This window comes from Orycteropus afer, unplaced genomic scaffold (assembly GCF_000298275.1).
Source record: "Orycteropus afer afer isolate SDZICR_OR568_19922 unplaced genomic scaffold, OryAfe1.0 scaffold00222, whole genome shotgun sequence".
Taxonomy (NCBI): Eukaryota; Metazoa; Chordata; class Mammalia; order Tubulidentata; family Orycteropodidae; genus Orycteropus; species Orycteropus afer.
In genome coordinates, this window is record NW_006921809.1 from 2,779,412 (window position 1) to 2,796,779 (window position 17,368).

The following is a 17,368-nucleotide window of genomic DNA, read 5'->3' on the forward strand; positions in this document are numbered from 1 at the left end:
GTTTTATGAACCGTTTGTGCCATTCTTTTATTTATCTTTTAAATCATAATGTAATGAACTTAACTTAAAATAATGAACTCATTTTAAAAGAAAAATGAAACTCCCAAAATTGAGTTAAATCAATTTAGTTACAAGTTACTTAAATACATATAAACATAAGCTAGGTCTTTTTACCCTTACGCTGTTGTTGTTAGGTGCCGTTGAGTCAGTTCTGACTCACAGTGACCTGTGAACAACAGAACCAAACACTGCCTGGTCCTGTGCCATCCCCACAATCTTTGCTGCGCTTGAGCCCTTATTGCGGCCATTGTGTCATGTCAGTCCATCTTGTTAAGTGTCTTCCTCATTTTTGGTGACTTGCTACTTTACCAAGCATGGTATCATTCTCCAGGAACTGGTCCCTCCTGTTAACATGACCACAGTGTGAGAGACAAGGCTCACCATCCTCACTTCCAAGGAGCTCTCTGGATGTACTTCTTCCAGACAGATTTGTTCATTCTCTGGCAGTCCATGGTTAAGTTAACATTCTTTGCCAAAATCGTAATGCAAAGGTATCAATTCTTTGGCCTTCATTATCCATTGTCCAGTTTTCGTGTGCATGTAAAGCAATTAAAAATACTGTGGCTTTGGATCAAGCACTCCTCAGTCCTACAAGTGACATCCTTACTTTTAACACTTCACAAAGGTCTTTTGCAACAGATTTGCCCAATGTAATACATCTGATGTCTTAATAGCTACTTCCGTGGGCACTGATTGTGGGTCCAGGTAAAATGAAATCCCTGACAGCTTCAGTCTTTTTTCCATTTATTATGATGTCTATCTAGTTATGAGAATTTTGGTTTTATGTTGAGGTATAATCCATATTGAAGACTGTAGTCTGTGATGTTTATTATCACGAGTCCTTATTCAAGTCCTTTTTGCTTTTGGCAAACAAGGTTGTATCATCTGCATACTGTACATTGTTATTGAGTCTGACTCCTATCCTGATGCCGCAGTCTTCATAATTCTTTGTAATTAAGAAATTTACAGATTAATTATCAAAAAAGTAAGCGAATAAAATAAAGACTAAAAATAATATGACGAATTATACTTAAACTAAATAACATTTCAAATGCATAGTAGGGTTCTTTTGAGTTCTTTATTCTTAAACTTTTTTGTGCTGTCTTCTATTGATCTTTTCCCATTCTCTAAAACTAGTAAAAGAAATGTTCCTTAGTACCAGTGAAATTGTGATAGCAAACATTGACGTAAATTTCAAATGATGTCGAATATGTTTATATGTATAATGTTTTAGACTTTGAAATGAAAACTGTTGTTAGGTGCTGTTGAGTCAGTTTGGACTCATAGCGACCCTCTACGTGCAATAGAACAAAACACTGCCTGGCCCTGTGCCAGCCTCACAATTGTTGCTAGAACAAAACACTGGCCCTGTGCCAGCCTCACAGTTATTGCTATGCTTGAGCCCATTGTTGCAGCCACTGTGTCATTACTTACAGAATCCCTAAGATGTATTACTAGATTGAATCTTAATAAGCAATCACTATAACAGCCCAGGTACTTTCATCATCGATGTTACTCATGGTACCTGGATTTTGTCTTTATCTTTTAGACCTGGTGAGCTCCTACTCATCTTCCAAAGTTTGGTGCTAATGTAGCCTCTCTGAGATATTGGCAAGCTTCAAATACTGTAACAACTACCATCTTTCCTGTCTCTTTCTTAGTGTTTCCATGGTGTTTAGCACATATGTGTTTTAATATTTGTTACAGATTTTCTTGCTTAGATTTGGGTTACCCTGATTGAAAACAACATAGTGCCCTGGCACCTAATAGGTTCTCACTACTTATTTGTCGGATAAAATGAATGAATGACCATGAGCTCAATAATACAAGCATTTTCAGAGTGCCTGGTTCATAAAAGGAATTTTGATAAATAGTTATTGGTGAATAAAAAGCAAAGAAAAAAATTATTTTCAAGTTGTCCAACAAAAATAAGTGGGCTGAAGAAAGTGAATTATATTTTATTAGGTGAGATGTCTGAATTATTTTCATTTTTACTTGATTAATGTGTTTTGTGTTAAACTTCTTGGGCAATAATTTCCCTTAAATGACTAATTTCAATGGCATATAATTAAAGTATAGATCTCCTTTTACCCTTTTTGCTTTTCTCAGAAAACAAAATTAGACCAACATGTAAAATCGTTCTTAAAAAAAACAACTCTCAATTACGTGTTGGATGTATGGTAAGTTCTTGTTTTAAATATTGTCTGTATTTCTCCAACTGAATTGGCACGTAGCTTTTATTTCTGACTTTCAGTAAGAAAACTGAGGAGTGTGGATTTAAAACTCAGATCCAGGATTGTTTGATGGCTGCAGATTCTCGGGTGCTTTTTCCCATGCTTCTGAGTAGAGAGAAAAGCATGCCTACTTTCAATACTTATTTGCCCGAAACCTATCACACTGCAGTGATGGAAACTAACACAAAAAGGAAGACTGGCATTTTTATTGCCCTCTCAAATTCTTTTCCAGAAGTAGACAGTGAAGTAACAAGTGGGGTTAAAGTACTATATTATAGTAAGAGATTTCAGATTCTAACTTGGTGGATGGAAGGATGAACTTTATGATTGGCTTCAATCTGAACTTCTGGAAACTGTGGAAAATTGTGTCTGTGTGTTATACTTTGATCATGGGTGGATGGAGAAGAGAGAAGTAGAATATCCACAGCTTTCATGAAGGATTCCAGTGGGGTTCACGGGCCCTTTAAATCACTGCTCTAATTGTATTTATGAATATAGAGATTCTTTTCCTAAAGGGATGGGACAGATGCATTTCTCTGAAAATGCAAATTTGCTTCCTAAATGGGTTCAATATGTTGACATGTGACGATTGCACATAAAATTTGATAGAAGTGGATGGCCTGGGCTTAGTATGATGAACTAGCAGATAAGAGAGCACAAGTGAAAATCTGCAAGAGTTTTGAGGGAGTAAGGGATGGGGTAAAGTGAATGTTAGAAAGAAGGTGGCAGGTGCAGTAGTGTTCATTGATAGGAAGTTATTTGGCCAGGATGAACTGAGGAGAGGAACGTTAAGGTTGACTTCCTTTTAATGGCTTCTGGTAAAACACAATACAGAATAGATAAGAATCAGCACTGTCAGTGAATTAGGTCTACTTAGGCTATAGCTCAACTGTCTGTTTATTGATCTAACCTATGACTATGGGCATTATCTTATACTGGAGCCAACTATTTCCCATGTATGTCATATAAGACATAAACACATCTTTGCTGTTTTACATATCACTGCCATTTTCTAAATAGCCAGAATTTGTTATGACACGAAACATTTTTCTGTATACCATGTATATATAGGTAACATCATAAATGGCTCTTACGTGTATGTCTCTGGGAGTATTAAATCATTGATACTCTAGCTTTGCTAGCTGTATAGCAGTTGAGTGGCAGCAGCAGCTCAGCCTGCTGAGTCAGAGAAAAAGATAAAAGAATAACTTCCATTCTTTCAGGCAGTGTTTATTGAAGGGTCATTGTCTTCTCAGCACCAGGGATAGATCAGTGAATGAGGCAAACAGTTCATACTCTCATGGGGTATCCTTTCTCTCAAAGCCCATGATTCCCCCTCCTTCCCTAACTAGGAGTTCCTGGGTGGCACAATCGAGTAAGCACTCAACTACCAGCTGGAAGGTAGGTGGTTCAAGCCCATCCAGAAGTGCATTTGAAGACAGCCCTGGGGATCTGCATGCTGAAGGTCACAGCCTTGAAAACCCAATGGAGTAGTTCTACTGTGCACACGGGAGGTCACCATGAGTCAGAATCAACTGAACAGCAGCAAACAGCAGTCCCTCAACAGGAATGGTGTTTGTTGCTTACTCTAACTTGCTGTACCAAAATACGTATGCACAAGATATGCCCCTTGTAAACTCATGATTAGGTCTTTAACTTCTCCATCCGTTGCTAGAACTGATACTGATACAAATAAGGTAAGCCACAAATAACATGTAAAGGCACCACTAGATGCCATCTTTGGCAAATAAGTTTAGACTCGTTTATACTTTCATCTTGATTTTCTTCTCATGTGTCTTACAGGGACTTACAGTGAACTTTATTAGAATGAAGCTACCTTTTTTAGTCTTTGGGTTCTTTTTGAAACATGGCAAGAGTGAACTGTAGTGACAATTTTTGGAGTGTTTGGGGTAAAGAGAAGGAAGTATATTGGTATTGTAGTTAAGATCCCTGGACCTCAGGCTGAGAAAGGGAAGCAGACATGGATTGTTTTGCTTTTGGATGGAAAGGTAGTGGAGAGTTGGAGGAACTTTGGATCTGGTAAATAGATTAAATTATGCAGGGTACTGGTAGATAAGGAGGAAGTTCATACCTTGGGCAGTTTCATCAGAAATTATGGGAGCTATAAAAAAGGATATTGTAACATGAATTATGAAAATTATTCAGTGCCATATTTGATCTGTTCTCTTTACAGAAGAGTTTGGGAAGTACTGTGATGATGTTGTAAATACAGCTGCATGGGGAGGTCAGCTTGAGGTAAGCTTGTAATTATAAATAGTGATTGTGGACTTTAAATGATTTCTAAATCCCATCTGTAGTTTTCAGGCATATTTTCCAAATGATCCAATTTCTCTGATGAATCCTTGTTTTTTAAAAAATATATTTGCTATTTATCTACTGAAAAAGCTTTGAAATAGGGAGTTAACATACTTAGGCCTTTGAATAAAGTATGTACTTTGGGAGAGTGAAGGACTATTTCGTTTTAAGTGTCAGTAGTAGATCTGTGTGTTGCCTAGTCTGGTTTGCATCTGCATAAGTGTTTCCATTTCTGACGCTGCTATTGGAGTTAGATTTGATTTTCAAGACCTGTGAAAGTGAAGATTTTAATCATGTGCAGCAAAATTTGTTCCAAAACCAAATCCACTGCCATCAAGTCAATTCTGACTCATGATGGCCCTTTAGGACAGAGCAGAACTGCTCCATAGGGTTCCCATGCTGTCAGTCTTTACAGAAACAAACTGCCTCATCTCTCTCCATGGAGCAGCTGGTGGGTTTGAACAGCTGACCTTTTTCTTAGCAGCCTACTTCTTTTAACTTCTGCACACCAGAGTTCCTTATCCTGTGGTTCAGTTAATATTACTACTGGAAAATTTACTTCTCCGTTACATCAGAAATAAAAGACAATATTTTTATGTGAAAATACAGGTCACATCTTACCCCTACACATCTATTAAAATTGTGTTTTCGATTCCTACTTTATAGTGACTTATTATTTTTAATGTTGATACATTGAAATTCAAATGGAAGAAAACAGTATGTTCAGTCACTTGTAGGAGCATAGAATTTCTCTTTAGCTGTATTTATTTTCATCTTTCTTTTATGAAAACCAAATAAACACAACACCTAAGCAGTCCAAGTGGTGATGAGGCGGCCAGGAGTTTAGAAAGACAGTAAGAGGGAGGGCGAGTCCCAGGTCCACGTCCTGGTTTTCATTTCCACTTCTCAAGTTTTGTGAACTTGGGGGAGTTAGGCCACCTCCTCATTATTGAGTGGGGGCAGTAGAACCTGTGTGTACTGTGTAGGACATTTGTGAATATTAAATAAGGCAGGGAGTACATTCATAGACGTTTGTGAGCTAAAGTGCCTGATGGATGAATCTATCATGATTATTATTATTAATGGTATTGTATAATGATGATTGGTCATGTTGAATAGTTTTTGACTCTAAATATTTCAAGGGCTACATTTTTTGAAGCTGCAACATGAATGCTTCCTTAAAAATCATCTTCTCAGCAGTGCTGTATTTGTACCTCTTCTGAGCCACCAGGGGGAACTGTGTCCATTAGTTTTGTATATCTGTCCCGGGTGTTTCAAACTCAGAAAGTTTTCATAGTAGCCTTATGAGACAGACTACATTAGGGGTAAAGATGCTTGAACTTTCTTATAAGGATCCTAAGTTTGTATGAATATTAGACACTTAAGCTATTTTCTTTTTTAATTAAGAGAAGTTTTTTAAACATCTTTTAAAAGACATTTACTCATAAATTGCTCATTTGTGAATTCAACTGAAGTAGGAGTTGTTTTCACAATTATTTACTTATTAAAGTGAAGATCTTCCTATAATTTCTGAAGACTTAGAAGGGATATTAAGATTCTCAGAGCTTGCTTAACAGCTTACATACCATGGTGACTTTTAAAAAATGTTACTTGAGGTCTAAGAAAAAAATAGGAATTTGAACCAGTTCAAAACAGTTCAGGCATGGCTGAGGACAACAAGGGCAGTATACGTGTTACATAGCAATCAAGTCTCTTGGGCTGTAGATTTTGACCCAAGTAGGTAACAGGCAATGGTGCTTCACTCAAAATGGTGCCATCAGTTGTCATCTTTGAGTGGGACACCACTGCCTGTTCCCTGTTGTTGTTGTTGTTAGGTGCTGTTGAGTCAGCTATAAATCATAGTGACCCCATGTACAACAGAACAAAACAGTCTGGTCCTGTGCCAGCCTCACAATCCTTGGTATACCTGGGCCCATTGCTGCAGCCACTATGTCAATCCATCTCATTGAGGGCCTTCCCCTTTTTTGTTGACCCTCCATTTTACTGAGCATGATGTCCTTCTCCAGGGAATGGTCCCTTCTGACAACATGACCAAAGTAGGTGAGACGAAGTCTGGCCATTCTCGCTTCTAAGGAGCATTTTGTTCCTTCTTTTTCCACGGCAAATTTGTTAGTTCTTTTGGCAGTCCATGGTACTTTCAGCATTCTTCTCCAACACCACAACTCAAAAGCATCAACTCTTCTTTGGTCTTCCTTATACTTGTCCAGCTCTCACATGCATATGAGGTGATTGAAAATACCATGGCTTGGGTTAGGCACACCTTAGTCTTTAAGGAGACATCTTTGCTCTTTGGCACTTGAAAGAGGTTTTTTGCAGCAGATTTGCCCAATGCAGTACATTATCTGATATCCTGACTGCTGCTTCCATTGGTGTTGATTGTGGAACCAAGTAATATGAAATTTTTGACAGCTTCAGTCCTTTCTCCATTTATCGTAATACTACTTACAGGCACAATTGTGAGGATTTTCATTTTCTTTGTGGGGAGATGTAATCCATACTACAGACTGTAGTTTTTGATCTTCATCAGTAAGTACTTCAAGTCATCCTCACTTTCAGCAAGCAAAGTTGTGTCATCTGCATATCGCACGTTATTAATGAGTATTCCTCCAATTCTGATGCTGCATTCTTCTTCATGTAGTCCAGCTTCTTGTATTATTTGCTCAGCATACAGATTGAATAAGTATGAAAGGATACAACCCTGACACACTCCTTTCCTGATTTTAAACCATGCAGTATCCCCCTTGTTCTGTTCGAATGACAGCCTCTTGGTCTATGTACAGGTTCCGGATCAGCACAGTCAAGTGTTCTGGAATTCCCATTCTTCTCAATGTTATCCATAATTTGTTATGATACACACAATCGAATGCTTTTGCATAGTCAATAAAACACAAGTAAACATCTTTCTGGTGTTCTTTGCTTTCAGCCAAGATCCATCTTACGTCAGCAATGATAACCCTCATTCCATGTCCTCTTCCAAATCCAGCCTTGCATTTCTGGAAGTACTCTGTCAGTATACTGCTGCAACCATTTTTTGAATTTAGCTCTATGTATTTTCATCTTTCTTTTATTAAAAGATACTAATGATATTGTTCTATAATTTCCACATTCTGTGGGATCACCTTTCTTTGGAATGGGTAGAAATATCCAGGTAGCTGTCTTCCAAATGTCTTGACATAGAAGAGTGAGTGCCTCTAGGAAAGTATCCATTTAATGAAACATCTCAATGGGTATTCCATCAATTCCTGGAGCCTTGTTCTTAGCCAATTCCTTCAGTGCAGTGTCTTCCTTCAATACCATTGGTTCTTGATCATATGCCACCTCCTGAGATGGATGAGCTCTGGTAGCATAGTGCCTAAGGCACTTGACTGCTAACCACCAGACTGGCGGTTCAAACCCACCAGCCACTCCTCGGAAGGAAGATGGGGCAATCTACTTCTGTAGTGATACTGCCTCGGAAACCCAAGGAGAGGTTGCTATGAGTCGGGTCCGACTTGACAGTACATAACAACAACAACAGCAATGCAATGGATGAACATTGACCAATTCTTTTTGGTACAATGACTCTGTACTCCTTCCATCTTCTTTTGATGCTTCCTGAATCATTCAATATTTTGCCCATAGAATCTTTCAATATTACAACTTGAGGCTTAAATTTTTTCCTCATTTCTTTCAGATTGAGAAATGCCAAATGTGTTCTTCCCTTTTGGTTTTCTAACTCCAAGTCTTGCACATTTCATTATAATAATTGACTTTGTCTTCTCGAACTCCTCTTTGAAATTCTGTTCAGCTCTTTTATCTTGTCATTTCTTCCATTTGCTTTAGCTACTCTTCGTACGAGGGCAAGTCTCAGAGTCTCTTCTGACATCCATTTTGGTCTTTTTTTCCTTTCCATTCTTGTTAGTGACCTTTTGCTTTCTTCATGGATGTTGTTCTTGATGTTATCCTACAATTCCTCTGGTTTTTGCTCATTGGTGTTCAGTGTATCAAATCTATTCTTTAGATGGTCTCCAAATTCAGGAGGGATATAATCAAGATCATTTTTTGGCTCTCATGGACTTCTTTTAATTGTCTTCAACTTCAACTTGAACATGCATATGAGCAATTGATGGTCTGTTCTACAGTCAGCTCCTGGCCTTGTTTTGGCTGAAGATACTGAGCTTTTCCATTGCCTCTTTCTACAGATGTGGTCGATCTGATTCCTGTGTATGCCATCTGATGAAGTCCATGTGTGTAGCCGCCATTTATGTTGTTGAAAAATGGTATTTGGCATGACTAAGTCATTGGTCAAAATTGGAAGTGCAGGAGATTTGGTTTCTGTATATTGTGTGTGCTGCCCTTGTTTCCACCACCCGTGACTGAATGGTTTCGAACCAATTTGAAACACTGTGAAAAAGTCTTTTTATTTTTCTCTTCTCTAGTATTTCTTCTCCAAAGGAACATTTTGTGAGAAATGGTAATGAAATTAAACTTGCTGTCCATGTACTATGGAACTCTTTCTATATTCCTGATGTAATTTCTTACATTCTTTTAAGACTTCAAAAGAACCATGGTCTAGAAAAAATGTTCTTGGAATGGGACACATACATAGATCAGGACATTGTGATTGAAGACTGCTAACTATTAATTTGGTTATGCATTTGGGCTCTAGAGTCAGATTTCCTCAATTCAGGTGTAGGTCATTTTATGTGCTAGTACTTGGCTTTGGGCAGGCCTCAACTACTTCTCTGCCTCAGAGTCTACGTATTTGAAATGATCGTGGCAGTAGTACTTAGTCCATAGAGTTGATGTGAGAATTGAATGAATTCATAGGGCTTAGAGTGCTTTTTCATAGTAAGTTTAAACCATGTTATTAGCAATATACATTATTAACCATTATTAGGATTTAAGTTCTAATTTTATATTGTATAAATTACTTGAAATCATGTTAACCAGATGGAAATTTCTTGAGAGTATAGTATAATTCGTATACAGACCTATTTTGTTAACGTGTGGAAAATTTTCGAGCAGTGTTTCTCAACCTTGACTGTACATAAGGATTGTCTATAAAGCATTTTTTTTTAAAACAAACAAGCACCCTCCTGTTGTAAACATCCCTTCCCCTCCAAATTACAGTTTATTTGATGTGGTGCTTGATTAATGATATTTTAAAAAACTTTATTATGGAAAATTTCGAGCATATTCAAAAGTAGAGACTAATAAAATAAATGGAATCTACCACCATCCCACTTCATTAATAATGCATTAATGTTTTTGAAAGCTGTTGTGAGGCTGGGGCTTGAGAATCCTCTACATTTGATCTAATAAACATTTTATTTATTTGTTTATCCAACAAATACTTCATAAATGCCCACTATGTGATGGGCTTTTGCTGTTCACTGATGAACAGATCATACTAGTCGCCCTATTCCTGCGTTCTTTGTGATCGAATAAGATACACATTTTTGTTTTCTTTACTAATATGTTTTTCTTCTTCCTAAAGCTAAGAGCACTGTCTCACATTTTACAAACACCAATAGAAGTAATACAGGCGGATTCTCCTCCTATTGTAGTTGGTGAAGAATATCCAAAACACCCATTAATGCTTGTGTAAGTACCTGGAAATTTTTACTGTTTTATTTTTCATAATTAATGCAAAAGGAATAGGAAAAGAATATATGCTGATTAATCAAAGAAACTGTCAAATGAATTAATTATGCTTATTTTTTTAATTAAAGGTGATTATAGAACTGGAAAGTATTGTCAGAATATGCTGTCTGTATCACTGTTTGAAGGTCTACTGCTTTATTCTTATATAAGTAAAGAATATATTCATTTCTAAAAATTATGGAGTGCCAGGACTCATGTATATTGTCCTGGTTTGACATTAGTAATTCTAAAAGTTTCAACAGGTGTAAAAGTCGAAATGTATTGATGTTGCTTGATTCTTTATTCACCTTAAAGATTTTTTCTTCATATTGTGAAAATATTTTATATGATGGAAAACTCTTAAAATACAGTATGAAAGGCTTGCTGTCTGCTTTAGTGTTTATTAGTTAAACCCAAGAAGGTATTCATTAATGGCTTGGATTTAGGTAAAAATGTAGGCTTATTGAGCATTTAGCATCTCAGCCTTTGCTCTTTCCCTGCAGTGATTGTGTTTTACCTGTTTTAAACTCAGCAGACAGGGTTATTGCATCAGCTGTTGTGAACTGCTGATACTTTTCAAATGATGTAGATCTTTTAAGTAATATCTTGATGTAATCTATTGACTGATACTCCTGTGGAGTGATTCATTCAGAGTGCTTGGTTTTATACACATAGTAAACATTTGCATTTATATACCATGTAAACGTTTATGTACAATGAGTTACTTTCACCACAACTATTCATTTCTCCTTTTTTTTTTTTTTATTTCAGATATATGAAACATGCGTATGGCTTAGGAGAACATTACAATTCTGTTACACAGTTGATGAACACAGCTACTGAAAATCCCAGCTAGTTTACAGAATGTCACACAATTACGTTTTAGAACAGTTTTGTCAATCATATCATTCATCCCAAGTTCTGGATTGTTCTAAATGTTACTGAAAAACACAACCACCTTAAATGAGTTTTATGAAAAAGCTTCTCAAAACGTTTTTCAGAGATATGCCAGAGATAAACCAGTATCCCGGTGGTGGTGGTATTTTAAAAGCTGTAAAATCCATTGTGGTGAACATTCATGGACCATGGTAGTACCTTATTCATTGATATTTTCATTGATAAACGACATTGGACATTCTGTTCTTTGTTGGAATAAGTTTTAATTTGTTTTCCCATGTTATGAAAAGCTTTCAGTAACTATTTCAGTGTACTTTTCTTGAAACAGTGAATTGACTCAGTCTTTGTCATTGCAGTAATGTCAGCATGGTGATAGCAAATTTAACTAAAGCTTGCAAGTGAACTTGATTACAGTAATGTTGGTACTGATGGAACTAATGCCATAAAACATTTTATTTAACTTTATCAAGGTGCGGCTTAAGAAGCTTGTTTTAATAATTTTTAAAGATTTATTCAGATGGGAATCTGTTGTTGAGTTTAAAGAAATAAGACAAGTTCAGAGGCAACTGAGTATTCTCCATCAGAGCTAAATCTGTAAAGAATTAGAGATTAGCTTTTTATTTGTATAGAATTTTAAAAAAAGAAAAACCAGCAGATAACTGTATCTTTCTAATGTGTGATTTATTCCTTGTTTCTTAAACTTCAGGCTGCAATTAGTACCATCATCTCTTAATTATTTTCACAACTACACATTGTTATAGTCTCTGTGTTTTCCTGTCACTACTCAGCTGGTTTGCTTTCCTTACAGCCTTTTCCACTAAAACAGTTGGGCCTCCTATTCTCTACCTTGTACAAGTTAAGGGTATAGCAGTGTTAAAGGGTCCAAGGTCAGTCACATTCACTTCAAATTCTTGTTTTCAAATTTACCTTATAAATTCTCATCCTTTGTGCTTCATTCTCTAGGATTAAAAGGAAACCTTTGTTACTTGTTATTTTGTTAGACTTATAAATATTGCCTTCCCTTTAACACAAATATTTGAGAATTTTTATGATGCATGTATGGATTAAGTTGAATGCCACTATCAGGGAGTCAAGATTTGAATAGTAAAATCAGTATGCAGTAGTTTTAGGAAATGAACGGTTTATGGGCCCCCACTTTCAGATTACTCATGACAGTATTCTCTCTATGAAGATAGCACGCATATATTTAAATGTGTCTAGTTATTTGTTATGTAAGGGAATGCTGTCTGAAAGTAAGCCCTTTTTGGTTTGATCCGTTTTTTCCAAATTAGAAATCTAATAAGATTTACCAGCAAATTCATAATTTTTTTTTTCTTCTGTAAGTGCAGCTACTTTTTGTAAGTAAAAGTAAATGTGCTTACAATATTTAAAGTAGGGTGTCACTCTTACATGGTCTGCAGGTAACAAATGGGGGACTCTCTAGAGACTGGTAAACTAGTGCAAGTAAGGCTTACTTTAAGGCGTCCTGATTCAAGTTAAAAAGCATTCTACCTGCCAAATACAATATTCTGAAGGTTGCTTGTTTTGTAGTCCTTGATTTGAATGTTTTTGGGGTCTGAAATTTATAAAAGAATGAAATGGTAAAATAATGCCTTCACTTCCTTTAGAAGTGACTGTTATTTTAAATTAAAATATAAGCGTTAGGACTGTAGAATGGAAAACAAATTCACTCTGTAAACTTTTGCGCAAATTAAAAAAATATATATATATGTATGTATATATATAAGCATTAGGAAGTATAAAAATAAGATAATATAAAACCTAGTACTTTGAATCCCATCTTCATCTAAAGTATTCTAAAATAACTTATTGGTAGCTTTTTTTTTTTTTTAAAAAGCTGAGTAGAATTTTCTTGATTATAAATTTATTTTTTATATTTTTAAAAAGTTTAAATGGCCAATATGGTTTTAAACAAGGTTTGTATGCCTGGCTACTGTGTTTTCATAAAACTTTAGATAAACATTTTAGCTGTAGCCTAAACTTGAAGTCTTTACAAATGGCATTTGTGAATTTAAAAGCAGCATATGCTGATTTTGTTGTATGATGATTGTCTAATGGAAGTTTCATAAGCTTTCATTTGTCCTTCCTCAGAGAAGTATATGTCCAAGTTCTGCAATATGACCTTAGCCAAGAATTTTATCCACTTTACTATGTTTACAACTTGTACACAGCAAAAAAAAAGTATATAGTAATAGTGAGCAATATAATTTTGCTCACATTATCTGATGTTTGCCAAAAAATAAAAGATGGTTGAATTAAATCAACATGTTTGTTCAAATTGTCTTTCTTTAATTATTATAGAATTTAGAAAACTTACTTTGCTTCAGACTTTTACCTAGTCTTTCTTTTGTCCTGACATATAACTGAAAATAATACTACAATCACAAACTCTTGGATTTAAGGGCTTTAGAATAAATATAAGAACATAGCATTATGCCGAGTCAGAACAGAGGGAGTTAGTAAAATAATATCTGTTTAAGCCATGGCTCTTATATACCAGGTAGATACTTTAGAACCTTTTAGAATAATGAAGATTTATTTAGAGAAAATGAATTGGAGAATATTCTAAGACTCATGGGTGTTAAGAAATGAAACATTTGTGTGCAAAAATGTGAAACTGTAAGAAAGGAATTTGTGCAGATGAATGTTATACAGTTGTTAATACATCATCCTTTTGGTATAGATTGTCATGAATTAGCTAAAAAGCAGATCACCTGGTTTTCTGAAGATTTAATTGGGAATTTCATACTGTTTAATACTTTCACTAAACAAATGAGAGTGTTTTTCTCCCTCTCCCTTACCCTTTTCATGCATTGATTTGTCTCACTTAAGTCTTGTTTAAAATAATCTTTCTTACTTTGCAGACTAAGAGAAAAAAACCCTCATGGGGTTTCTAATTCTTTTTTAAAAGTAAGTTTTAGGGAGCATCGATTCTTGTCCATTAACCCACCATTGTTTTTATCTATATCGGGACCTTTGAACTACCCTACTTGGTAGTTGGTTTGAAATACTTTATCTAGCCTGTTTCACCTAGCTTACTTATCTTTTGGAGTCAGCCTAAATAGTACCTACGAGGCAAACTTCCCTTGACCCCTCCCACCCTGGGTTAGGTTGGTATTCCAGTTAATACATTTTTTTGCAGTAACTACCCATTTGTGATTATTTATATTTAGTTGTTTATTATATATTTTTCTAGTTTTTAAATGCCCAGAAGCAAGAACTATTTGTTGACTATGCACTGTCATAATATTAGCACAGTACTTGGCTTATATTAAGTGGTTAATGCATGTTTGTTGGCAGTCTTAAGATACCAGTTGAGACAATAGGATATGACTGAGGAGTTGCCATTAGGCTATTGTATCCTTGGGAACAGAGAGACCTGGAGTTGTGCTTGCTCACAAAAGGCCCACTTTCCAGTTACTTTCTCTATGAATGAATTCTTCAGGTCTTTGTCAGTTGAAGGGAGGAGCTAAGTCCAAGAAAGCATCATTCTTTTTCTTAATTCCTAATAGAATGTTACAATTAATTTACCCTTATATGCCAGTTAGAACACTCAGACTTACTTTAATGAATCTAAAATAGAAGAATCCTCTCAAAGAAATTTACAGATTAGGAAAGTATTAAAACCTTTAATATACTGACCAGGAGGATGTTTATAGTTGTATTACTTTAGTATACAGTAAGTGCCTGGGTTACAAACGTCTGACTTACGTCTGACTTACTTGCCGTGTAATGTCACATAAGTTTGCTCTCACTTGGAAAGGATTGAACCATCTCCTACCCACAACAAATGCCTCATCACAGTCACTTACGTTTACTGCGTGTGCAGCTTTTAAATCATCGAGGAGACTTCAGGCCTCTTCTTGCACTAAAGTGAGGCTAAATAAGAACTGTGTTTACCTGTTTCAGACTTAGCTACAAATTCGACTTAAAGATAGAATGGATCTCATTTGTAACCTGGAAAGAGACTGCCTATAATCAGGGTGACTAATATGCCTGACTGAAACAAATTACTACCTTTCTACAAGGCTGCTGAATTTGTCAGTTCTCTGAACAAAGATGACATTTAATCTATCCTGCTATTTCTTTTCCATATCACCCTTATCTTGACAAAAGTAAAGTGCTATGTATGTTATTTCAGCCAATACAATGTCAGCATGGCAATTACACAGAAAATTTAAATGCTGGAGTTTGATAAGCAAAAATAATGACCTCATTTTAAAAAATAAATGACTGTTTTTGCATTGGGCGTTCTTTTTTTTCCTTTGTTTTCTGAAATTAGAAAGGCTTTCTGTACCTACATCAGGAACTCCCAAGAGTGTCACTATTAATATTTTTAGCTGGTTAATTCTTTGTTGACAGGGGACTGGCCTTTGCATTGTAAGATGTTTAGTAGCGTTCCTTATTGTCCTTACTAAAGGCCAGAAGTACCCCTCTTTTGAGTTGCAACAGCAAAAAATGTCTTCAGACATTGCTAAATTTCTCCTTAGGGACAAAACTGCCCCCAGTTGAGAATTACTTGAGAACTTGGAAAGTTCAATGGAAACCTTTTAGAGTAGAAATTGGACATAGGTAGGGTGTTTCATCTGCCTTTCATGACAACTGTCCTAATGCTAGTCTTTACAGTAAAGTCCCTTTGAAAGTCAGTGAACCTTAACACTCCCTTTTTTTCTTCTTTCTCCATGTTGTGTCTGTCTCTATTGGAATGTGTTTGACTTAACTGGTGGTAGTAGTCACTATAGACCAAAGGTTATGCTATGGTAACAAACAAAAATCTTGGTGTCTCCCATCAAAAGATGCTTGTATATGCTATATTTCTCTTGCAAGTTGATTGGGGGATCTGCTCTGTGTCTCTCTACTCTGGGACTGACACTGTTGGACTTTTCTTTCACCATCTTAAATTTTGCTAGGAGACAGCAATCTGGAGAGTGTCATTCTAGCAAATAGATACTGTGGTTCGGAAAAGACACATCTCATTTCAGTTCACCAACTGGAATCGGTCACATGGTCTCTCATAGTCACCCAAATAGGAAAGTGCCTAGAGTGCAGTCCTATCATGTGTCCTGATGGCAGAAAGTTAGAATATTTGGCAAATGTCATTAAGGATCATCATCATATGCGAACTAGAAATGATATTTGGGATCAGACTAGGGTTTGAAAACTTGACCCCAAGCAATTATTGGCTATTTAAGCTCATGCAATTATATTTAACCTCTCTGAGCTCCAGTTTGTTCCTTATAACATAGAAATAATAATATTTACCTTATAAGAGAACTATGAAGATAAATGGGAAAGTTTGGATAATGCATCTATCATTTTAGCATATGCTGTATAATTTATGATAATGAGTAATAGTTATTTTGCTGTTTTCTCATCTACGTGTGACCTGCAGGCAGAGCCATAATTTCCTTTGGAAAAATAGGAGTGTCAAGGTGATTCATAAGCAGAGCTTTGGGATAGTAGAATGAGGAGAGGTCTATTGTCCTTGATATTCAGCATGCAGGAATTATAAGTAGCTTTTAGGCCATTTTGACAGAAAGGAATTATCTGAGATGAGAGGAAAAAATAAGCTGGTAGTACTTCTATTTTGATTCCTATCCAAGTTTGACATTTATATTCTGTTTAGAATTTAGCTGTTACGATTTTTGATCATCACAGAGCTTGTCAGATTTGGTTCTTACATGTACTCTTAACTTTATTTGATATTGTGGGTGAATTAATGTGGATTAAGAAAACACAGCTCTACAAAGAATAGTCCAGAGCTTTCTAAAAATACTGTGTATGTTGTAATATATTTATAAAACTTTAAAAAAGTATTGCTGAATAATGATACCACTAGAATAGGGTGCTATTTAACCTTGAGATTTTGAATTATAAATATCTTAGGGTTTTATTTTTAACTAGTAAACAGAGTTGCTGGTTGAACTACCATGCTTATTTTTATTTCTCTACCCATAACAGTCTTGTGTTGAGCTTCTGCCACTCAGAGGCCGAACACCACTCTCTCCTCAAAATTCCTTTACTTTCCCTAACACTATTCTTTCCTGGTTCCTTCTCTTAGGCTCTGTTATGGTCTGCACCTCTTTTCTCTGACCATTCATTGGAATGTTACCCCTTGACCTTTTTGCTCTCATGCTACACATAAGCTTTCAAACTGGTAGGCTTCATGTGGCCCAGAGGTGTGTTTTGTTTGG

The 17,368-nt window shown here is 35.9% G+C and overlaps 1 protein-coding gene across 1 annotated transcript in view; it reads left to right on the forward strand.

Annotated features, from left to right (window-relative positions):
• The window catches only part of OTUD6B (OTU deubiquitinase 6B), a 26,557-nt gene extending 15,445 nt beyond the window's left edge, over nt 1-11,112 (forward strand). The window contains 3 exon segments of the mRNA XM_007948746.2: nt 4,489-4,550; nt 10,111-10,217; nt 11,028-11,112. Coding sequence (XP_007946937.1) covers nt 4,489-4,550; nt 10,111-10,217; nt 11,028-11,112 — 254 coding nt within the window.
• The last annotated feature ends 6,256 nt before the right edge of the window (nt 11,113-17,368 follow it).